This window comes from Laetiporus sulphureus (genome assembly GCF_001632365.1).
Source record: "Laetiporus sulphureus 93-53 unplaced genomic scaffold LAESUscaffold_6, whole genome shotgun sequence".
Classification (NCBI taxonomy): Eukaryota; Fungi; Basidiomycota; class Agaricomycetes; order Polyporales; family Laetiporaceae; genus Laetiporus; species Laetiporus sulphureus.
This window is the reverse complement of record NW_024468515.1, coordinates 274,076-293,354: the sequence shown is the minus strand read 5'-3', so window position 1 is coordinate 293,354 and position 19,279 is coordinate 274,076. Positions and strand designations below refer to the sequence as shown.

Sequence of the window (19,279 nt, the reverse complement as noted above, 5' to 3'; positions counted from 1 at the left end):
CAGAATGGCCGGGTGTTCATGAAGGCGCTCAATGCCGCCGTCGCCGCGGGCCAGCGTCCGCTCGCGAATGTCAAGTACAGCGTGTTCGGGATGGGCGATAGCCATTACTGGCCGAGGCCCGAGGACAGGCATTTCTATAACAAGGCGGGAAGGGATTTGGATGTGAGGTTGGAGAGCCTTGGTGCGCAGCGCGTCGTGCCGAGTGGCCTTGGCGATGACCAGGATGCGGACGGGCCCGAGACGGGCTATAAGCAGTGGGAGCCGCTCATCTGGAAGGCGCTCGGCGTCGACTCGGTGGAGGTGCAGGAGGCGGAGCCGGAGCCGATCACGAACGAGCATATCAAGGTTGCGTCGCAGTACCTTCGGGGGACGATCAAGGAGGGACTGGAGGACACCACGACGGGCGCGCTCGCGCCGAGCGACACGCAGCTCACGAAATTTCACGGGATTTACCAGCAGGACGATAGGGATATTCGGGACGAGCGCATCGCGCAGGGCGTGGAGCCCGCGTATAGCTTCATGATCCGCGTGCGCATGCCTGGTGGGGTGTGTAAGTCGGATCAGTGGCTGTTGATGGACCAGATTGCGGATGAGCATGGGTGCGGGACGTTCAAGATTACGACGAGGCAGACGTTCCAGTTTCACGGCGTCATCAAGCGGCACCTCAAGGCTGCCATTCAGGATATCAATAGGGCACTGCTTGATACACTCGCCGCGTGCGGAGACGTTAACAGGTGAGGGTTTGGTCGGTCGTGGCATTGCATCGCGCACTGATTTAGTATCGCAGGAATGTCATCGTTTCTGCGATCCCGTCCTTGTCGAAGCTGCACACTCAGGTGTACGAGTTCGCCAAGTCCGTCAGCGAGCGCCTGCTCCCTAGGACGACTGCGTACCATGAGATCTGGTTGGACAAGAAGCTCGTCGCTGGAGACGCGGTGCATGATATCGAGCCGCTGTATGGCGAGTTCTACCTTCCGCGAAAGGTATGTCGTTCGGTCGTCAGGCTGGATAATCACCTCTGACCACGCCGCCGCGTAGTTCAAAGTCGCTGTCGCCGTCCCGCCCACGAACGACGTCGACCTCTTCGCGAACGATGTCGGCTTCATCGCCATTGTGAACGACAAGGGCGAGCTCGAGGGCTTCAATGTCACCATTGGAGGCGGGATGGGCGTCACGCACGGCAACAAGAAAACTTACCCACGTCTCGGCAGCGTCATTGGCTATTGCACGCCTCAGCAGGGCGTCGACGTCGCTGAGAAGATCATGCTTGTCCAGAGGGACAATGGAAACCGTGAAGAGTGAGTTTGCTTCATTGATCATTCAAAATATGCTGACCCCATTTCTCTAGTCGTAAGGTATGCAGGCCCCCAGCACGATCCCTCCGAAATCATGATGTCTGATATATTCTCCCTAGAACGCCCGTCTCAAGTACACGATCGACCGCATGGGGCTCGACGTCTTCAAAGCAGAAGTCGAAAAGCTGCTCGGGTACCAGCTACAGCCTGCGCGCCCGTACGCATTCAACCGCAACGTCGACGACTACGGTTGGCACACGGGCGAGGACGGCAAGCACCATTTCATGTGCTTCATCGAGAACGGCCGCATCCAGGACGAGCCCGGGCGCGACTTCAAGACCGGCCTGCGTGAGATCGCGAAGGTGCACAAGGGCACGTTCCGGACGACGGCGAACCAGCATTTGATGATCAGCGATATCGCGACGGAGGACCTGCCGCAGATTAAGGAGCTGCTTGCGAAGTACAAGCTGGATAATCTCTCGTACTCAGCACTGAGGTTGTCGTCGTCTGCATGTGTTGCGTTCCCGACGTGCGGTAAGCAATTTTATTTCGTCAGTGGCGTGTTCAGCCTGTGCTCACAGTCTCTCAGGCCTTGCCATGGCCGAATCGGAAAGAGTGGGCGTTATCATTTAATGTGTGATGGTCAAGTTGCTGATAGTGATCCCTGCAGTATTTCCCTCTCCTCGTCGGCAAGGTCGAGAAGATTTGCGAAGAGAATGGTCTCCGTAACGACTCGATTGTCATGAGGATGACGGGTTGTCCGAACGGCTGCGCGCGACCATACATTGCAGGTACGTGCTGACGCTCCACTTGTCCACGCACGTTCCTCATCTCCCTCCCCATTCAGAGGTCGCATTTGTCGGCAAGGCCCCAGGCACTTATTCTATACTACTCGGTGGCGGGTACAACGGCGAGCGACTCAATAAAATTTACCGAGGTGCGCATTTCTGGTGCTTGTTTACATATGACGTCCTTTCCTCACAGTTCTATCTGCAGAAACGGTCACAGAACCGGAGATTCTCGCGATTTTGCGGCCGATGATCAAGCGCTATGCACTGGAGCGGCGTGAGGGCGAACATTTCGGCGACTGGGTGATTCGCGCGGGCTACATCGCTCCCACGACGGAGGGTAAGGCGTGGTACGACAGGATGGGCGGCGAGGAGCAGTTCCGCACTGAGGTCGCAGCTGCGGCATAGTCCGCCTCGTCCGCTTGTGTGCTGATCGCCATTCTCTCCCATCCATCCACTCTATCCGGACATGCATGAGAAGCAAGGATTTATTCTGACGTCAATGTAGTAGAGTATATATTTATATCTGTACGGTACCCAAGCATGCGCAATGTACTCATACCACCACTTATGTGCAACTCGTACTTCTGTTCGTGAGTGTGGGAAATGCTCCGTGGGGACAGTCGAGAAGATGTGATTTTCGGGAGACGGCCGCCTCGCGTAACGGGCAACTGTACAAAAGACTTGTCTTAGATTTCAACGGGATCTACGTTCGACGGCGACAGACTGAGTTTCGCAGAACGGAACGTTTGTGAGGAGGGACAGTCACGCCCGAATTGAGAGGCAATCGCTCGCTTCTAAGGTTTCTTGGGTTGCACCCATGAGAAACTTCTGGTCAGCATGCAAAGGTAAACGTCGCATTCCACGGTTACGTTCTCTCTTCTTTCTTGGGTTGCACCCATGAGAAACTTCTGGTCAGCATGCAAAGGTAAACGTCGCATTCCACGGTTACGTTCTCTCTTCCCTCTAAAGTTCGATCCTTCCTTTCAACCAATCCTTTCTCATGATACGGGACGCAGAAGAGGGACTCCCGACTTGAACTTCGTTTTTGGCGTTGGTCTCTGAAGGATGGCCCGCCGCAACAGACTATCCGTCACGAATCCAACATAGCAGGTGCGCAGAACGTGCACACAATGCATTCATGGTATGGAGTTGAGTTTCAGCTACATCGTCTCCCGGACACGCGGGCTTTACGCCACCACCGACAGGGATAATTCACTTGGGATTGGGAAGGAAAGGAACACTCTCACGCTTTCTTGCGAAGCTCGGCCTCGGCCTCCGCGAAAGTCTCTTTGAGCGCGGAGATGATCTTGTCGATGTCGCCGCGTGCCTCGTTCACGACGGTGACACCCATGTGCCTGGGAACGATCCGCGGGTCAGCATCGGAGGGCACTCATTGCGGGGTATGGGGTGGGAAGGGAGAGAAGGCATGTGAAGGAGAACGGTACGCACCCAATGCGGAAGTACTTATCTGTGATTGAGAAGGACCGAATTATCAGCGTGAAGATGAATGCGAAACAGGACAGAGTAGCATTACCTTTGGCGTCCTTATGCAGCCCGCCAGCGATTACGACGTCCTTCTTCAGCATGCGCGGTACGATATCTGGTGCCGAAATGCCCTCGGGGAAGTAAACCTGCAGAAGCATCACGCAGCGTCAGGCCATTCGTCCTCTGATCCTCACCAGATCCAAAGACAACCCAGACCACTCACCGCCGTCATCCCATTCGCCGCCTCGCCTGCCTGCAAGGGGAGCTGCTTCAGCCCAAGCGCCGCGGCCGCCTCCTTCACACGGGCGCTCGCTTTTCGATGCAATGCGAAGCGCTCCTCGAGCGACGGGCTCCCGCGCGTGATCTGCATGAGCGACGCGTGATACGCGTAGACAAGGTTCACAGGCGGTGTCGCGAAGTAGGCAGCGCTACCGGACTCGTACGCGCGCATCACTGGCAGCCATTTCTTCCAGGATGCGTAATATGACGCTGGCGGGCGAGTGCGGGCCTCAAAAGCCTAAAGCGCGTCAGAGAAAAATGTGAGCGGGAAGAATTGTGAGGACTGACCTTGATGGCTTTCTGGCTAGCGACGAGAATGCTCAGTCCAGGAGGCGTACCGAGGCCCTTTTGGCTCGCAGTGAGCACGACGTCGAGCCCCCACGCATCCATGCGGATCTCCTCGCTCGCGACGGAGCATACGCCATCCATGACGACCTGCGGGAGCAAATTATCAGGTTACCTGGAGGGGACGGATGGAGAATGTCGAGACGTACGAGGGTATCTGGCGAAACACGCTTGACCGTCTCTGCAACGCCGTTCGCGTCGCTCAGAACACCTAGTCAAGCAAGCGCATGGGTGTGTTAGGTCCATGCAGTCGGATACATATGAAAATTAGGTCGAATGTAAATGTCGGATAGCCAGACGTAGTGCAGATACTGAGAACCTCCCGCATATATCCACTGCTAGAACGTTTGGCATTCACTTGATAGTGCACCAAAGATTGTTCGCCGCGACTTCCCTCTTTGTCGTGCATGGTCGCGTTGCTTGGCTCCAATCAGAATGGCCGTATACCATCTTGCTCTTCACGAGCCCAAGCACACTCTCAAATTCGAGGGGGCTGTAACACGCACGGAGTGCGGCCGCCGCAGCGTCACCTATCGAGCAGTCACCAGACAACGTATGGAGCACGCAATCCGTGCATCGACGTCTCGATCTGCGCTCGGATGCCATAGTGGCGGACATGCGGTCTGAAACCGACAGAGGCATTGTCTGAACGCACCTGTTGACGTATCGACATGCGTAAACGCGACGATCTTGTACTTCTTGGATGAGAGTGCCTTCTCGACTTCGGAGAGTCTAGCAGCGGCGCCGAACGCCGCATGGACCTCGTCCACCTCCGCGCCATATGTTCGTAAGCTACAGGTCTGGATGAGGGGATGTGAGATTAAGCAGACTGAGGACGCGCTGACCAGTCTGCAAAGCTGTCCCCAAAATAGCCGCTGTTGAGCACGAGGACGCTGTCGCCCGGCTCCGTCAGATTTGCCGCGACCTGCAAGCGAGGACGCGGTCAGCTCTGAAGTTGGAAGGCCAGCGCAGAGTGGCAAGCACCTCATCCCAGCCAAGGGTGCCCGAGCCGGCGATGATGAAGGGCTGCGCGGTGGTGCTGAAAAGTACCTCCCTCGTCATGCGAATGCAGTCCCCGAGGACGGGGACAAAGTCCGCAGACATATGGGACATGGACGGATGTGCATTTGCGTAGAGAACCTGCGAGAAAGAGTATGGATGATGAGAGTCGCAATGGAAAAGCGCGTCGTGCGCACCTCATCTGTGACCTCGATGGGCCCGGGGATGCTGGAGGGGTGAGGGTGAGGGTCGAACCATCGTTCGAGCGCATCGTAGTATTTGCTTACACCAAAAGTCTATCGGAGATGTCAGAGGTCAATATAACATTATATGTAGACGGGCTGCCGTAGCGCACTTATGTGGTTCCTACACGGAGCGGCTCAGACGTGAGTTGCGGTACCTAGATGTATGATCGCGGAGAATACCTGCTTGAAGCCCGTCATGGTGCGTCGCGGAGAAAGGGAAGGCAGGGCTGCTGGGGACGCGAGGAGACGGCGGCGGAGGAAGGCAAAGGAGGAGCGGGAGGCGAGGGAGGGCGGACGGAAGAGCATTTGATCCGCCAAAGCACGGCGTATTATACCGGTCCTTATTTCCGCACGAAATGCAGAGCACACGCGCCGTGCACAGTCCGCGAATTTATCTGAGCACGCTGCATGCACGCCCGCCCCCGGACGCCCGGTTCCTCTTTTTCCTCGGAGCCCCGTGCGCCGCTTTACGCAGTATCATATACTAGGGTATATTCCGAATTCCTACAGCGACAATACGAATCCATCCTAGAGGAGTACCACAGTCACCGCCCAGCGCCAGCGTCCGCGAGCGCCCCATTCTGCGTTCCTCCCCCGGCGATCCCAGCAACCGTCCGCTGCAAGTCCGTCCACTCCGACTCCCGCGGCAGCGCCATGTCCCCGATGTCGTATACGTACAACTTCCCGTCGCTCCCCCCAACTGCCGCCCGCCGCCCGTCCTTCCGGTCCCACTGCAGCTTGTTCAGCGCCCGCCCAGACCCCACCACCGTCGACACCACCGATACCTACGCGCTGTCAGTCTATCGCTCGCACTAGCTAGCACGCGTCACGCACCTCCGTGTCCACGTTCAGGTTCCATACATCGAAGCGCCCCGACCCATCCACTGCGCCAAACAGCGCGGGATGCGAGGGGTGCCACTTGACGTCGTATACATAGTCGTCCGCCTCGTCAAACGAGTGCAGCGGCGCCACCGCGCTCACCGTGCTCGATGGCTTTGCGAGCGACTTTGCGCGCCACAGCTTCACCGTCCAGTCCACCGAGCACGTCAGGAACAGGTCAGAGAAATCCACGGGCCCGTGCTGCGGGTGGAAGTGCAGGCCCATCACGGGCCCCGCGTGTCCCCGGTAGATATCGTATGGGTTCAGGCCTGCCTTTGCCCCCGCGCGGTCGTATCGGTTCGCTTGGTACACGTTGCCCTCTTCCGTCCCGACCCAGAAGGTTGTCGTCTCATTGTCCGGGAAGTCGAGTGTCGTGATCGCCACCTCACCCGTTTTACTGTGGCCAGCATGCACCAGTTCCAGTGTTTCCTGTTACAGAAGTTGAATGTGCATAATTTTGAGCATTCCTTTCAGAATGCGCACCTGCGGCTGCGCCAGCATGTCCACCAACCAACTACAAACCATCCCATCTGTACTGCTCGTAATCAAATTATGCGCATTCTGCGTGCCCACCATCTGGATCGCATAAACGGGGTGCGTGTGTCCCGCTGCGCTCAGTGGAGTCTTCAACACCGGCAGATGCTTCGAGCGCGTGTCCCAGAGTAGGATCTGTCCCGAGTACGTCCCGCCAAAAATTAAATTCGAATGGAACGGCGAGAACGTCACTGAGAGCACGTCCGACTGCGTCCATCAGCGTGGGCGGTTGTCGAGCAGTGGCACTAGCGTACCTGGGAATGGAAGATAAACTCTGGTCGTTCGAGCAGGTGCAGGTTCCACACGGCGACGATCCCGTCGGGCTCGTTCAGCGCGGCGGGATTCTTGTTGTAGGATGCGCAGCTGAGTTCTGGGTACTGTGAACTGAGTCAATGGCCTGCTATACTTTAAACAGCATGTACTTACTTTGGGCGACCACCCGACGTCGGTGATCGATCGATTCTTGCCATATTGCTCGTCGTAGAATGCACATACGCACTTGACCCGCCTGCCCTCTAGGTCGTCGCTACAATGACGGCACGGTTGAGCAACACACAGTAATACGACTATTTATTGGCTTACCCTTCATTTTCCGCACCAGTAGTGTAGTCCCGAACGTAGTCATAGTGATCGTTGAGTGCCCGCTGAATGATCTTCGTCGACTGCTCGACAAAGTCTAAGAACTCCGGCGCCGAAAAGATGCTCGTCTTCTCCTCCTCCGTCATCTCTGTTCGCAATGAGCAATGACAGCGTCGAATACAGATGGCGGGGACATGCCTTGGATCTCCTGCTCGATCTCCTTGTCGAGCTGCACGCTCTCCTGCTCCAGATCCTTTTCCCGCGCAGCGTGCTCTGCTTCTGAGGCCTCGCGCTCTCTCTGTGCGCGTTCATGCTCGTTATCAGACTCGTCCGACGACTCTGACTCGATCTCCATCGTCTGCACTTCCTTGTTGTAAATGACGCGCTCCTGTGTACCAACACATTAGATGAAGATACACAACAAACGAAAGCACAGACTCGCAGACCTTCTGCGGAAAATCGAACAGCTCCTGCTCGACGTCGATCATGTCGGGCACGATTCTTGGCGTCATCACTCTATACATCCACCCCACCTCAATGCACGCACACAATTATCGAAGGACACTACACACACCGGTCAACGACATGGTCCGTCCCGCCGTTCGCCGACTGCACGAACGTCGTACCCATGTTCAGTCTGTCCGAGCCGACATCGCTCTGCCTGCTCGCGCGGCCCGACGGCGAGAAGCCCGTTCCGGACGCAGAAGACGGGATGGGGATCGACGAGCGCGGGCGGTCGCCCAAGGGCGTACCTGGTATGGAAGAGATGGGCGACTCAAGGCTCGTGTCGCCACGCCCGATGTTGGTGCCGATGAGCGAGGTGACGAGGTCGTCGACATCGCGCCGTACGACGGAAGGGCCTGCGCTCTGTATGCAGATAAACGAGAATGTGAGCAGAGGGGTGAGATGGCAGAGTGGACACTCGCCTCTGTTGCACGCCGCTCGGCCTCTGCTTTCTGTCGTTCTGCGCGGGCCTTGCGCAGCTCTGCGAGCTTCGCCCGCTTTGCTTCGATTTCTGCCCGCCGTTTCTCAGACATCTTCGACGGGTCCCGACAGTAGCAGAGTAGATTGCACGAGCACTTGAGAGATAAAGCAGGAGTACTGGTGACAGAGACACGCAGAGCAGACGACGCGCTATGGACGCGCTGTTTGGCCGCGTGCGATGCCGATCACTTTGATCTCAAAGTTAAAGTACTCACTACCCATTCTAACTCCCACCGGTCCTCGCTGCTCCCATGTCGCTCAGCGCCCCCAGCCGCCGCGGTGGGCCCACCAAAGGCGGCGCACGGCGCAGCGAGAACAACAAAATCTACGCGCACCCTCTCCCAGTCATAGTCGAGCCCGCGCCGTCCTCGTACATCACACGCATCCTGGACTTCTTCGGTATCTCCAGCGCACGCGTGCTCAATCCGCACTGCACGGGTGTCTACGATCCCGACACGCGCTCCGTGTGGGTGACCGACCCGGGGGACGCGATCATTCTCTGGCGGAGGGGATTCTTTGGAAAGGGCGACTTGTCAAGGAGCGAGCCGTCCTGGCAGAAGAGGCAGATCGGCGCGAGGAAGGCTGCTGCTGGCAAATGTACGTGCTTCTCGCATAATAACGTTATACGTGGAATGTAAAGATAGAGTCTCATGCAGATATGACCGCTGAAGAGATCAGAGAAAAACGCAGAGCGGAGCGCCAACAGTTCAAGCTCGATCGCGCTGCCGCCATGGCACAGGCATCTGCAGAGGCAGAAGCCGCGTTCGCTGAAGGCCGCGAAGCCAATATCACCACCGTCATTCCCTCCGGCGCGACGTGGAAACCACAGCAGTCTGTTACAGGAGAAGCTCCGAGCCCATCACCCTCTCCAATACCAGAACAAGAACCAGTCGACGAGGCAGAGGAAGAGCCTATCTCTGACCTCGAGCACCTCCAGCTTACGCTTCAAGAAGCCTTCTTCCTCGCATGGACACTCGACTGCCTCACCATACTCGACCCTACAACGGTAGCTACTCCTCATCCTTCCACCTCACATACACAGTGTTGACATTCCCCGAGTACAGTCCGAGCCCATGATCCTCGAGCAGATTTGGCAGGTCTTCCAGAGTGCGCATCACATCCGGCAGGTGCCCCCAGACGTCTATGCCAGGAGGTTCGACAACCCATTCCTCGTGCACTACGCCGCATACCACTATTACCGCTCACTCGGCTGGGTGATCAAGGGTGGCATCAAGTTCTGCGTCGACTTTCTGCTGTACAAACGCGGACCTGTATTCCATCATGCCGAGTACGCACGCTGCACCGAACGCTCGCACAATGATTGTACTGAAATGCGGATTCGGACAGGTTCGCAGTCATTGTGCTTCCCGTGTACGAAGACCCTGCAGATCAGGAATCGTCCCCATTCGATCTTGCCAACTCGGCTCCCTTCTCCTGGACCTGGCTCAGCACCATCAACCGCGTCAATTCCCAAGTGCAGAAGGTCTCTACACCCGATCCCATCTTAATGCTTGTTGACTGACTTGACCATGACAGACCCTCATCCTAACCTACGTAACAATCCCCGCACGCTCGCGGATCTCACCCGAGCTCCTCTCCTCGCCAACATGCCTCGAACAATACTCTGTCAGAGACGTGGTGCTGCGACGGTTTATTCCAGCACGCATGCGAGATTGAGACTCGCACCTGATACAGCATTATGCAAGAATATATTCCGCTAGTTACAGTTCCAAGACGCAAAACTTGCTAGTGAGTACTACCCAGCGTGCACCGCCGCACAGCCCCTCCTCCAAGAAGGATTGGAAAATGCCTACCAAACTCCCACGTGTGCATTATATCGAAGACGGGACGGGGGAGAAGATCCGGAGGGACGGAGAGAAGGAAGAAGGGAGGAATAGACAGGGATTCTGTTGTGCGATAGCGAATGCAGACCGAGTAAATGCGTACATGTTGTGGTACCTGTTCTTCGGACAGACTTGCGCTTGAGGAATCCGCGGGAAATAGTGTGTAACGGATTGTCGACTGCGATGATATGAGCATAAGATATGTGGTGACATGGGAGAATGGGCAAAGCGACGAGCGATGCAATGACGACAGCAAATGGATGAAGGATCGTCGGCAGGCGCACATGTTCACTATACAGCGCCTTTGATTTGAACCCTGCGATATTTCTCCTCGAAGACTTGTGCTAGCGGAGCTTGTGCCGGTTTGCAATTGAGTACCTTCTGTGTGTCTGGCTCGTTTGGGTTCTGGAAGAAGCCTGCTCCGTGCTCTATCAAAAAATCCCTGGCCTGCGCGAGCGTCTCGAACGCCAGTTCATTCTGGATGAAGGGAAGCGGTAACGTCAGGTATCTGCGATGCAAATGTCAACACCGTACTGATATAGTAGAAGCCCGAGAGACTAACGCTTTGGTCATAACCATCAGCGCACGCATCCGTTCCCGATCAATGAAGTGGTCCATGATGTATGCGCCCATGTTCGGCGCGTTCAGGTACAAGTCAAACAGCGAATGATAATTGCCCATCGCTAGAGCCCGTGACACATCAAGTGCGTGGCGCACTGCCGTGTCGGATTTCTGCCTGTCCGTTAGCTGACCTACGTATAGATTTAGTTCTGCAAGGTGATGATGATGAGTATTTAGAGTATACATGACAACGCGCCTAAGGACATACCGCTCTTATTCCGCCCGTGGAGTAGCATGAGAATTCGATATGCAGTAAATTCTTCAACTTTTCCTGGAATGCCGAGTTCGTAGAGATTCCGTAACATAGCTTGGCATTGGTTATACTCAACCATATCGCCCTGCAATGACGCATGAAATGCACGGCAGCACACCGCACTCATAACACGTACTACTTCCAATGCCATACGAGCATGTATTTCATACACCGTAACGGTGAACTCGTTCTTGATGCGTTGCACCTACATGACGCACATTTAGAGCACCGAAGTCAGGCGTTCTGGCGCGCTTGAAAAGGGCGACGCACGGTCAGGTCCTGCCGCAGACTCTTGAATTGGCTGCAAATCCAGCTGTAATTGGCTTTTTCTCGCCACCGCCTCTTCAGCTGGTTGAGCGTTTCTTGCAGGATGTGGTATGGGCGAATTTGCTCTGGTTTGGGTTCCTGGACAAGGACAAATCAATGTGCAGGACAGAACGCAGATCAAGTGAAACTCGCTGAAGTCAAGCGCAGGTAGTCCTTGAAGATCTCTTGTGACGTTCCGACGATTGTGTGTTTGTCCCAGTTCGGCACGCTCTGCGCACATCCTCTATCTTCAAAACATGAGCGAGCAACAGCATCGGAAGCACGCACCGGATTCGCTTCTGGATCATCGGCATTATACATAGGAGTACTGACGCGTGACGTGAAGACACTAGAGTAGGAAGAGGGTGCAAGACCTGAGTGGGCACTCAAGCCCTTCCGACGTTCTATCTCATGTTCTCGCTGGAATCGTGCAGCTCTGCGGTTGAGAGCGGTAACGTCATTTGGGTCGAGAGAACTTGGAGCTGCATTCTTCAATATGGACGTCTTCTTGAACTTCTTGCCGCTCGACAAGGGAGAGCCGTCATTCCTTTGTGCCATGCCATCAGAACTGCCGATGGAAGACTGTAGGCATGCCCACTGACTTTCGCTTGAGGTTGAAATTCGTAGTGAACGTCGGCGGAGGTTTTGGCAGCAAGCTCGATGGGTTTGTAGCCATTATTCACACATCGAAAGCGAGCAAGGATATGCACACCTTTGCAGTTGTACGCCCGCCCAGTCCGTAGTCCACAAGGTCTTGTGGCTAAAAGCATCAGCTATTACCTGTTTTAGTTCCGCCGATGCCTCTGCGCGGTTCGTGTCGGTCATCTGTCCGAGACATTTTGCAACCCAGTCCCTGCAGGCGAGCGTGAGACAAGGCAGACCAAGCAGAGATGCGAGTGGGGGGTCGCACTTGAGCGGTTGAGGCCATGTTTCCGATGACATTCTGGTAGGAGTTGAGGGAGTATTGAGTGTTGAAGTGACCTGAGTACGAGTGTCCGGGAAGATCAGGCCGCAGTCTGAACGTGCAGGAAGAGAACGTGCAGGCACAGAGTGAGGACTTGACCGTAGGGAGCGGAGTCGGTATAATATGGCGGTGGCTGAGAGTAACGTGTGATTCTCACGGCCGCCGAGGTGCTCACATGAATGCCAACAGTGCGCCCAACTGAATTCTGGTTTGTCAGGTCGCAAAGGCCCGAGTCGATAAATACACGTCCGCTGGTTCCCTCGCTTTCAGAATAACACTCGCACCCTCAGTACAGGCCAAGCTACAACTCTCAGTTATTGAGAATACTATTCATGGAGTCAAAATTCCCGATTGAGTCATGCACGCCCGCTCTACTCTAGTGCGCCGACTTGTCCGCAGGCGGATTGTAGACTGGTGGGAACATCTTAGGTGAGTTCTCATACGCGCCAAAGGAGCATGCAAGACCTACAAAGTTTCCTGCTCTTGATCACAGACCACTTGAAGCGCTTGACGTACAAGCTGATAGCGGTGAGTGCTGAGAAGATAATAATGGCCTTGAGACCAATCTGCTTCCGCTCATCGTGCTCCGGCTCCGCGGCCCAGTTCAGGAACGTAACCACATCTTTTGCCATCTGAGAAGTCGTAGCAGGAGTGCCTAGCATCGCATGACGCATCCCGGGTCAGTGACGTCGATGCAAAATCGGTCGTCCGTCTCACCGTCGTCGTACTCGACCACACCGTCAAACAGGTTACGCGCCATAGAGATGGCATTGCCAGGGAAGTACGGATTGTAATTCATGCCGTCTCGAATCTCGAAGCCGGCCGGAGGGTCCCTGTAGCCGGTAAGCAGGGAAAAGATGTAGTCCTGCAAGACCGATCAGCAACCTCACTTGAGAACGAAGAGAAACTAAGCCTTACGCAACCGCCATGGCGCGCCTTGACTATCAAGCTCAAGTCCGGTGGCAAAGCACCGCCGTTTGAAGCACGAGCAGCCTCCTCGTTCGGGTAAGGGGGAGCAAGATAGTCAGACAGCTTTCCGGGCCTTTTGAACATCTCTCCCTGGTCATCTGGGCCATCTTCATACTCAACCTCCTCAGCCATGGCCTTCACCTCATCCACATTATGGGAGACGCCAACAAGGTTACGCCAGGCGATACGGTCCAGCGAGTGGCACGCTGCGCAGACTTCTCGGTACACCTGGTATCCGCGACGTATGCTGCGAGTAGATGACTGGTGAGTGCGCCCGCCCGGTGTCGGCTGAATGCGGAGACAGCGCTAACCTCGCATGGTCGAAACTATCCAGGAAGCCGTTATGAGACCAGGGATAGTGGGGCGGGTGAAGGCCCTCATCAGCGAGGGAGCTGGCGTGCACTTCGCCAATAAAGGGCAGGTGGCCGTACAGGCTGGTGTACCACGCGATGGAACCGACGGTAAGGAGCGTCGCAGAGGCCAATGTCGCGCGCGAGTTCATGAAGGACTGAGAAACGCGTTACACTTCTGTATGCTTCCGTTCTAAATGTTCCGTACATACCTCAAATGCAGAGGAGGCATTTGAACTCGTAGAAGCAAAACGGACGCGCTATGAGACGTGACGTTCAGTCCCGCGTTCATCCCGAAGGGCAGTGGGGGGTCTATCATGTACTCACCGCGGAAAAGCGAGCACCGGAGGAGAAGGCCGTTGCATGGGATCTTGCGAAGGGCCCGACGCTCTTCAGCGCACCCGCAGGCAGCCTGGATAGCATTTTGACGGAGGACGGTCAATGACGGGATTTTGAAACTGGGATGGCCCTCAGCGAGGAGGTGACGGTATGAGTGACAGTCACGTCACACGCGGGCGAACACGCTACCGTCGCCGACTCACTCCGACCAGTCAGCGCACGTCGATTTAGTGATGCTTTTTTTGCCCCAATTTTGACGCCGGGTCCTGTGTCGACGAGCGGAGAGCGAGCCAGGCTTTCGGACTTTGTAATCTAATGTAATCTTTCCTTTGTAGCAAGCCGGGGCTTCAAAACCAGCTTCACTGGCACTTTTTCAACGCCATCAACTGATCATCAATGATCTGTGATGGCTCGACAAGGATACCCAGCAAGTGTTCATATCAACAATGAAAATATATAGGCCCTATTAGAGCCATGAACATGAAAGGGACACTTAACAGTGCTCTGAGCCTATTTAATTGTTCAAATGGTGTAGCTAGAGACATAGTCACGGGAAAAGAACCCAAGCTAACTTAGTGCAGAACCGAGATGTGCGAAGGGTTCATTCAATTGTTGCGTTACTTGATTGCATCTCGAGGGGACGCCGACGCGTCAACGCGTCCCCACACGTCACGTTGGAGCGGGGTTCAAATTTCTGCGTAGCTATGCTTACCCGTGAAGGAGAGTGTTGCCTACATACCTCACAAGGCGGCCCTTAGGCCTTAGGCCGTAGGGTTCGCTTCGATAAGGACCTATTGAAACCAGACGTCAGACAAGGATATCAGGAGTCTACGGAGGTTCGAAGGAATGGTCAAGTCTGCCCACGGGAGACTACTCGAAAACGTGGCACGCGATTCATCCAGTATGCCTGCCATAGAGCGTATATTATAGGTGCTGTAAGTTCACACATACATATACGAAGATCGAGAGGGAGAGAAAAGTCCTGGTGTACACAATACGGCCCAGAGCGATATATGGAAGCATAAGGGTATGAGGGCAGGACGACCAATCAATGGTATGCAATAGAGAACATGTGTGTGGAAGGCCGTGGAAGTCATCAGAAGAGACAGTCGCAGCACATCTCTGCAGCGTGGATGTGAGATCAGATATGAAGCGAGGGCACGCATATAACAGCACGAGGACGCACCTTCTGCACAACAACACAAACATGCTCCCGCTAGACATGCCATACAGTCACCACCTCCTCCTCCCTTTTGCTGCTGCCCGGGCTGTTGTCTGTATCGCCACGAACGTGAGCAGAGCGTCACAAGAGCAGGGCCCACTGCGATAACAACTTACACATAGACCGTCTGAGGTGGTGGCTGAGGCTGATAGCCCTGGCCACCGTAGGGCTGACCTCCGTACGCTTGCGGAGGCTGCTGTGGGTAGTAACCACCCTGGGGAGGGCCACCTAGGATCGCCGTCGTCAGATGTTGCAAAACCTCGGGAACGCCGTCGAAAGCTCACCCTGCGGGGGGTAATACTGCTGCTGGCCACCTTGGTAGTAATCTCGGTTCGACATCGTGGTCAGTGATGAAGACGTAAACAATGAGCCGACACAGGAGCAGGAGAGGGAGGGTTGGAAACGGGGACGCCGGCGTTATATGAGAAAGGGCTCGGGCGCTCTCACGCTCGCCTGCGGCGTGGCCACGTGCGACGCCGAACAAGGCGACGTCCTGCACCGCCGACTCTGCACTGCCCGCAGCCCTCGCCGTCTCGCTGTGCTGTGTGCTCGTTGCACAGCCTCCCCTCTAGCCATTCGGGCTGCGTTTGCGGGGTACTCGGACGAAACTCGTGTGCACTGCACACATTGCTTACGCTCACATTCCTGGCGCTCCGCTTACGTAGCGGTTACCAGCCGCCGCTTCCATGCCCCACAGCCATCATTCACACTCTGGTCAATTCTGCAAGCATGCATCCGGCACACTTGGGGAGGTCGTCCTGGAAGCCATCAAACAGGGTTTCGACGTGTATGGTCTGACCGAACACGCACCCCGATATCGTGTGGAAGATCTATATCCGGAAGAGGTAAATGTCTCTGCGTGCCGCAGCTGTATCCTGGCGTCTCTGCTCGCACGATGTCTAATCATGTTGCGAAGGAAGGACTGGCGTTAGATGTGCTGCGAACCCAATTTGATCAATTCTTGGATGAGGCGCATCGCCTGAAGGAGACTTATGCTGGACGGATCAATCTGTTTGTGGGCCTCGAGACCGAGTTCATAACAGAGGTCGATATCACGAACCTGGAGGTTACCCTGAAGAGACACGAGGGGCGGATCGAATACCTTGTTGGCTCAATCCATCATGCCAATGGCATCCCGATCGATTTCGACGAGCCAACGTTCCAGAAGTGTCTTGCCAGCTTTGGGGGAGGAACATCGTCCAGCGCCAGTGCCAGCGCAGCCCACAAGCAGATGGAGGCGTATCTGTGCTCGTACTTTGATGCACAGTACGAAGTCCTCCAGCGGCTACACCCTGAAGTTATCGGCCATATTGACTTATGCCGGCTGTACAACCCCTCGCTTAGGCTCGCTGATTATCCGCGCGCTTGGGAGAAGCTGGAGAGGAATATCCGCTATGCGATAGAGTACGATGCGCTGTTCGAATTAAACGCCGCTGCACTGCGTAAGAAGTGGGATACATCGTATCCGGGAGAAGATGTTGCACAGGTTTGTCTACTCATATCTGTGACAGCCGCCTTGAACTCACTGCCGAGTGTTACAGCTGATCATGAAACACAGTGGGCGGTTCGCGTTATCCGACGACAGTCACGGCCCGCATGCCGTCGGCCTCGACTATGACCGGATGGCTGGATATGCTCAACGTATCGGCATCAATGAGCTCTGGACATTGGAGAGGAAAGAACGTCGAAACGCAGGCGGAAGGTACCTTCATCCAGTCAAAGTGGAGGGCGACTGCTGGAAACATGTTTTCTGGGAAAGGAGAGGTTCCCAGTAGGCGTGGCTGTTTGTGTGCTAACCGGCGTTATCTTCGTTCTTCGTTGCTTGGTTTCCGTTGTAACACAGAATACAATCAGATACAATCCTTTGTATGAGCACTATTATCTGTGGCTTGGCGCTGTATTAAGGCACGGTTGTGTTATCTCACGCGCTGAGCTGTATGTGGCGGACGATCACGATCAACGTGCGGCTATCATATCTGCTTCGACCAGCGATGGATAGCAGCTGTTCATCTCGCACTGACTCGAGCTGTGCCCACCCATCACGATGAACTTTGGACAGCCTCTGAATGCTGAACAGACCGCTGCATACCTCCGCACGCTCCCTGCGATCCGTGAGCGATGCAGCCGCGTGCATGCACTCGCTCAGCAAGGCAAGCTGGAGTACTTCACGTACCACCAAGAGAAGGAGGCAGACGTGGCTGCGTTCTGCATCGAGATCATGAAAGTACGCTCGAGTGACTAACGATCAATCTCACGCACTGCCAGTGATGGGGCGTATGCTGAATCATGATGCATCATGTAGCGCGACTATGGGACCAACTTCGCTAGCGTGAGTACGCGCCTCGCATCACATCAAGCATTTGCGTAGCACGATCACAACATCATATGTCCCCTTTCAGATACCTCCTCATGGACGATGGCGCCACCTCGATGCAGGTCGCCCCCGTGTCGAGCCCCTCATCGCGCAGTGGAAGGCGGTGCCCAGCCCGCCCGACGAGAAGGAGATCACCAGGCGGCTGCTCGATCTCTTCCTTGTCTCCGTGCTGCTCGATGCGGGTGCAGGAAACACCTGGACGTACCACGAGAAGGAGTCCGACATGAATTTCATGCGCTCTGAGGGCCTCGGCGTCGCCAGCATCAAGATGTTCGAGGAGGGGTTCTTCTCGGGCGATAGCAGCAACCCTCACAGAGTGGATGGTGAGGCTGTTTAATCGCCAACTCTGCACGCCTCTAATATTCATTTGGCGTCCTATGTGTATGCGCCTCACAGCGGTGGGTCTAGCACGTATCACGCCTGAGAGGACTGCAGTAGCGATGCAAGTCAGCGGGTCTAACCCGATGGTGGGCATCGAGGGCCGCACGTCTCTGCTCGTCAACTTGAGCAATGCCCTCAAGGCCAACCCGACCTACTTCGGGCCCGACGCCAGGCCCGGCAACCTCGTCGGTGAGCCCTTCCAGTACCACACCCTCATCTATACAATCCTAACTTCCTTCGTTGCGTCCTCGCAGGCTTCCTCCAATCCGAGTCCCTGCCCTCGCCCTCCGGCGGACGCCGCGTGCACATCTTCTCCCTCTGGACTGCGCTCATCGAGGGTCTCGCGCCCATCTGGCCCGCAACGCGCACCACACTCGGCGGCGTTCCCTTGGGCGACGTCTGGCCATGCCACGCGCTCAAAGCCAGCGCCGTGAACGAGGGCGACGATCTTGTGCCATTCCACAAGCTCACCGGCTGGATCACTTACAGCCTCGTCGAGCCAATCCAGAAGGTCCTCGGATGGAAAGTCGAGGGCATGGAGTTCATGACAGGGCTACCGGAGTACCGAAACGGTCGGTCGTAGTCCTATGTTGTATGGCTAGACGCTCAATTGTTGGTTTCGTGCAGGAGGGCTGTTGGTCGACTTCGGCGTCCTGCAGCTGAAGCCGGATGCCATCCCCACCTCTTTCTATCCCAACCCCAGCTCCGGGATCCCCAGGTTGCCTCCTTCGCACCCTGCCATCGTCGAATGGCGTGCCATGACTGTCATCGAGCTGTAAGCAACACGTCCTTTCTACATAGCGCAGCAAATGCTGACGCGTCACTTTTGTTCACAGCGACCGCATAGCCGATGCCATCCGCAAGAATCTCGGCTTGACCGCGGCGCAGTTGACGCTGGCGCAGGTGCTCGAGAGCGCGACATGGAAGGGCGGACGGGAGATCGCGAAGCAGAAGCGTCCGGCGACGGGTGGGCCACCCATCGACATCGAGAGCGATGGGACTGTCTTCTGAGTCTGAATGAGCTGGGTTTGCCCATCTCTGTGCGAAAAAAGATCTGACTGCGTTAGACGAAGACGAAAGAGCAACATGTCAATGTACTGAAACAATAAGATGAACTATATACATCGTAGCACATGAGAAGTTTGGAGAATGCCATGACGGCTATACAGTGATAGTCCACTTCCATGCCGCAGGATGGTTCTATGTACTCGAGAAGTGCCGCGCGTGCGCGGCGGATCCTT

The 19,279-nt window shown here is 55.7% G+C and overlaps 9 protein-coding genes across 9 annotated transcripts in view; 4 read left to right on the top strand and 5 right to left on the bottom strand.

Annotated features, from left to right (window-relative positions):
- The window catches only part of LAESUDRAFT_673574 (sulfite reductase subunit beta), a gene marked incomplete at its 5' end in the record, with an annotated part of 5,012 nt that extends 2,330 nt beyond the window's left edge, over window positions 1-2,682 (top strand). Inside the window, 9 exons of the mRNA XM_040905532.1 lie at window positions 4-734; window positions 788-983; window positions 1,039-1,298; window positions 1,349-1,355; window positions 1,415-1,829; window positions 1,885-1,910; window positions 1,966-2,086; window positions 2,143-2,232; window positions 2,292-2,682. Coding sequence (XP_040767667.1) covers window positions 4-734; window positions 788-983; window positions 1,039-1,298; window positions 1,349-1,355; window positions 1,415-1,829; window positions 1,885-1,910; window positions 1,966-2,086; window positions 2,143-2,232; window positions 2,292-2,491 — 2,046 coding nt within the window. The 3' untranslated portion in view covers window positions 2,492-2,682. The remainder of the gene's footprint in view (window positions 1-3; window positions 735-787; window positions 984-1,038; window positions 1,299-1,348; window positions 1,356-1,414; window positions 1,830-1,884; window positions 1,911-1,965; window positions 2,087-2,142; window positions 2,233-2,291) is intronic.
- Window positions 2,683-3,177: 495 nt separating this feature from the next.
- On the bottom strand, window positions 3,178-5,745 carry LAESUDRAFT_810256 (PLP-dependent transferase; the record flags this gene model as incomplete). Its single annotated transcript, XM_040914201.1, has 13 exons — window positions 3,178-3,441; window positions 3,536-3,554; window positions 3,621-3,717; window positions 3,795-4,088; window positions 4,139-4,285; window positions 4,345-4,406; window positions 4,851-4,987; window positions 5,041-5,120; window positions 5,180-5,335; window positions 5,392-5,422; window positions 5,482-5,490; window positions 5,550-5,560; window positions 5,620-5,745. 13 exons carry the CDS (start codon window positions 5,743-5,745, stop codon window positions 3,330-3,332), a joined length of 1,281 nt encoding a protein of 426 aa, XP_040767666.1. The 3' UTR covers window positions 3,178-3,329.
- Window positions 5,746-6,136: 391 nt separating this feature from the next.
- LAESUDRAFT_722072 (WD40 repeat-like protein) lies at window positions 6,137-8,546 on the bottom strand. The gene is made up of 9 exons (XM_040908133.1): window positions 8,358-8,546; window positions 8,006-8,298; window positions 7,878-7,947; window positions 7,630-7,819; window positions 7,435-7,579; window positions 7,279-7,378; window positions 7,107-7,229; window positions 6,802-7,059; window positions 6,137-6,747 (listed from the first exon to the last, which is right to left on the bottom strand). Exons 1-9 carry the CDS (start codon window positions 8,466-8,468, stop codon window positions 6,256-6,258), a joined length of 1,782 nt encoding a protein of 593 aa, XP_040767665.1. The 5' UTR covers window positions 8,469-8,546; the 3' UTR covers window positions 6,137-6,255.
- Window positions 8,547-8,666: 120 nt separating this feature from the next.
- Window positions 8,667-10,092, top strand: LAESUDRAFT_734985 (uncharacterized protein; the record flags this gene model as incomplete). Its single annotated transcript, XM_040910556.1, has 5 exons — window positions 8,667-9,012; window positions 9,072-9,421; window positions 9,480-9,703; window positions 9,763-9,898; window positions 9,952-10,092. 5 exons carry the CDS (start codon window positions 8,667-8,669, stop codon window positions 10,090-10,092), a joined length of 1,197 nt encoding a protein of 398 aa, XP_040767664.1.
- A 458-nt stretch (window positions 10,093-10,550) lies between these two features.
- On the bottom strand, window positions 10,551-12,381 carry LAESUDRAFT_734984 (uncharacterized protein; the record flags this gene model as incomplete). Its single annotated transcript, XM_040910555.1, has 10 exons — window positions 10,551-10,767; window positions 10,822-11,029; window positions 11,089-11,218; window positions 11,270-11,338; window positions 11,404-11,538; window positions 11,593-11,670; window positions 11,728-11,986; window positions 12,042-12,095; window positions 12,152-12,292; window positions 12,350-12,381. 10 exons carry the CDS (start codon window positions 12,379-12,381, stop codon window positions 10,551-10,553), a joined length of 1,323 nt encoding a protein of 440 aa, XP_040767663.1.
- Window positions 12,382-12,584: 203 nt separating this feature from the next.
- Window positions 12,585-14,171, bottom strand: LAESUDRAFT_722069 (cytochrome c1, component of the mitochondrial respiratory chain). Its single transcript, XM_040908132.1, has 7 exons — window positions 14,050-14,171; window positions 13,935-13,982; window positions 13,684-13,880; window positions 13,322-13,619; window positions 13,121-13,268; window positions 12,873-13,058; window positions 12,585-12,814 (listed from the first exon to the last, which is right to left on the bottom strand). The coding sequence occupies exons 1-7, from the start codon at window positions 14,143-14,145 to the stop codon at window positions 12,780-12,782; spliced, it is 1,008 nt and encodes a 335-aa protein (XP_040767662.1). The 5' UTR covers window positions 14,146-14,171; the 3' UTR covers window positions 12,585-12,779.
- An 816-nt stretch (window positions 14,172-14,987) lies between these two features.
- On the bottom strand, window positions 14,988-15,688 carry LAESUDRAFT_810252 (uncharacterized protein). Its single transcript, XM_040914200.1, has 4 exons — window positions 15,568-15,688; window positions 15,400-15,511; window positions 15,248-15,336; window positions 14,988-15,183 (listed from the first exon to the last, which is right to left on the bottom strand). The coding sequence occupies exons 1-4, from the start codon at window positions 15,620-15,622 to the stop codon at window positions 15,158-15,160; spliced, it is 282 nt and encodes a 93-aa protein (XP_040767661.1). The 5' UTR covers window positions 15,623-15,688; the 3' UTR covers window positions 14,988-15,157.
- A 27-nt stretch (window positions 15,689-15,715) lies between these two features.
- LAESUDRAFT_722068 (histidinol phosphate phosphatase H) lies at window positions 15,716-17,231 on the top strand. Its single transcript, XM_040908131.1, has 3 exons — window positions 15,716-16,128; window positions 16,200-16,769; window positions 16,825-17,231. The coding sequence occupies exons 1-3, from the start codon at window positions 15,970-15,972 to the stop codon at window positions 17,056-17,058; spliced, it is 963 nt and encodes a 320-aa protein (XP_040767660.1). The 5' UTR covers window positions 15,716-15,969; the 3' UTR covers window positions 17,059-17,231.
- A 30-nt stretch (window positions 17,232-17,261) lies between these two features.
- Window positions 17,262-19,213, top strand: LAESUDRAFT_722067 (DUF1688-domain-containing protein). Its single transcript, XM_040908130.1, has 7 exons — window positions 17,262-17,507; window positions 17,586-17,612; window positions 17,683-17,980; window positions 18,054-18,227; window positions 18,293-18,610; window positions 18,666-18,813; window positions 18,875-19,213. The coding sequence occupies exons 1-7, from the start codon at window positions 17,328-17,330 to the stop codon at window positions 19,047-19,049; spliced, it is 1,320 nt and encodes a 439-aa protein (XP_040767659.1). The 5' UTR covers window positions 17,262-17,327; the 3' UTR covers window positions 19,050-19,213.
- Window positions 19,214-19,279: the final 66 nt, after the last annotated feature.

Excerpts from the sequence above, each read along its gene's own strand:
- LAESUDRAFT_722068 (XM_040908131.1), top strand. The coding sequence starts at position 15,970 with ATGCCCCACAGCCATCATTCACACTCTGGTCAATTCTGCAAGCATGCA. Across the intron at positions 16,129-16,199 it reads AAGATCTATATCCGGAAGAG|GAAGGACTGGCGTTAGATGT; the intron begins GTAAATGTCTCT and ends CATGTTGCGAAG. Across the intron at positions 16,770-16,824 it reads CGGGAGAAGATGTTGCACAG|CTGATCATGAAACACAGTGG; the intron begins GTTTGTCTACTC and ends CGAGTGTTACAG.
- LAESUDRAFT_722069 (XM_040908132.1), bottom strand. The coding sequence starts at position 14,145 with ATGCTATCCAGGCTGCCTGCGGGTGCGCTGAAGAGCGTCGGGCCCTTC. Across the intron at positions 13,881-13,934 it reads ATGCCTCCTCTGCATTTGAG|TCCTTCATGAACTCGCGCGC; the intron begins GTATGTACGGAA and ends CGCGTTTCTCAG. Across the intron at positions 13,620-13,683 it reads GATAGTTTCGACCATGCGAG|CATACGTCGCGGATACCAGG; the intron begins GTTAGCGCTGTC and ends ATCTACTCGCAG.
- LAESUDRAFT_810252 (XM_040914200.1), bottom strand. The coding sequence starts at position 15,622 with ATGTCGAACCGAGATTACTACCAAGGTGGCCAGCAGCAGTATTACCCC. Across the intron at positions 15,512-15,567 it reads GCAGTATTACCCCCCGCAGG|GTGGCCCTCCCCAGGGTGGT; the intron begins GTGAGCTTTCGA and ends CGGCGATCCTAG. Across the intron at positions 15,337-15,399 it reads CCACCTCAGACGGTCTATGT|ACAACAGCCCGGGCAGCAGC; the intron begins GTAAGTTGTTAT and ends GTGGCGATACAG.
- LAESUDRAFT_722067 (XM_040908130.1), top strand. The coding sequence starts at position 17,328 with ATGAACTTTGGACAGCCTCTGAATGCTGAACAGACCGCTGCATACCTC. Across the intron at positions 18,228-18,292 it reads CAGGCCCGGCAACCTCGTCG|GCTTCCTCCAATCCGAGTCC; the intron begins GTGAGCCCTTCC and ends GCGTCCTCGCAG. Across the intron at positions 18,611-18,665 it reads GCTACCGGAGTACCGAAACG|GAGGGCTGTTGGTCGACTTC; the intron begins GTCGGTCGTAGT and ends GGTTTCGTGCAG.
- LAESUDRAFT_722072 (XM_040908133.1), bottom strand. The coding sequence starts at position 8,468 with ATGTCTGAGAAACGGCGGGCAGAAATCGAAGCAAAGCGGGCGAAGCTC. Across the intron at positions 7,379-7,434 it reads ACTGGTGCGGAAAATGAAGG|CGACGACCTAGAGGGCAGGC; the intron begins GTAAGCCAATAA and ends CCGTCATTGTAG. Across the intron at positions 7,060-7,106 it reads AGTTTATCTTCCATTCCCAG|TCGGACGTGCTCTCAGTGAC; the intron begins GTACGCTAGTGC and ends TGATGGACGCAG.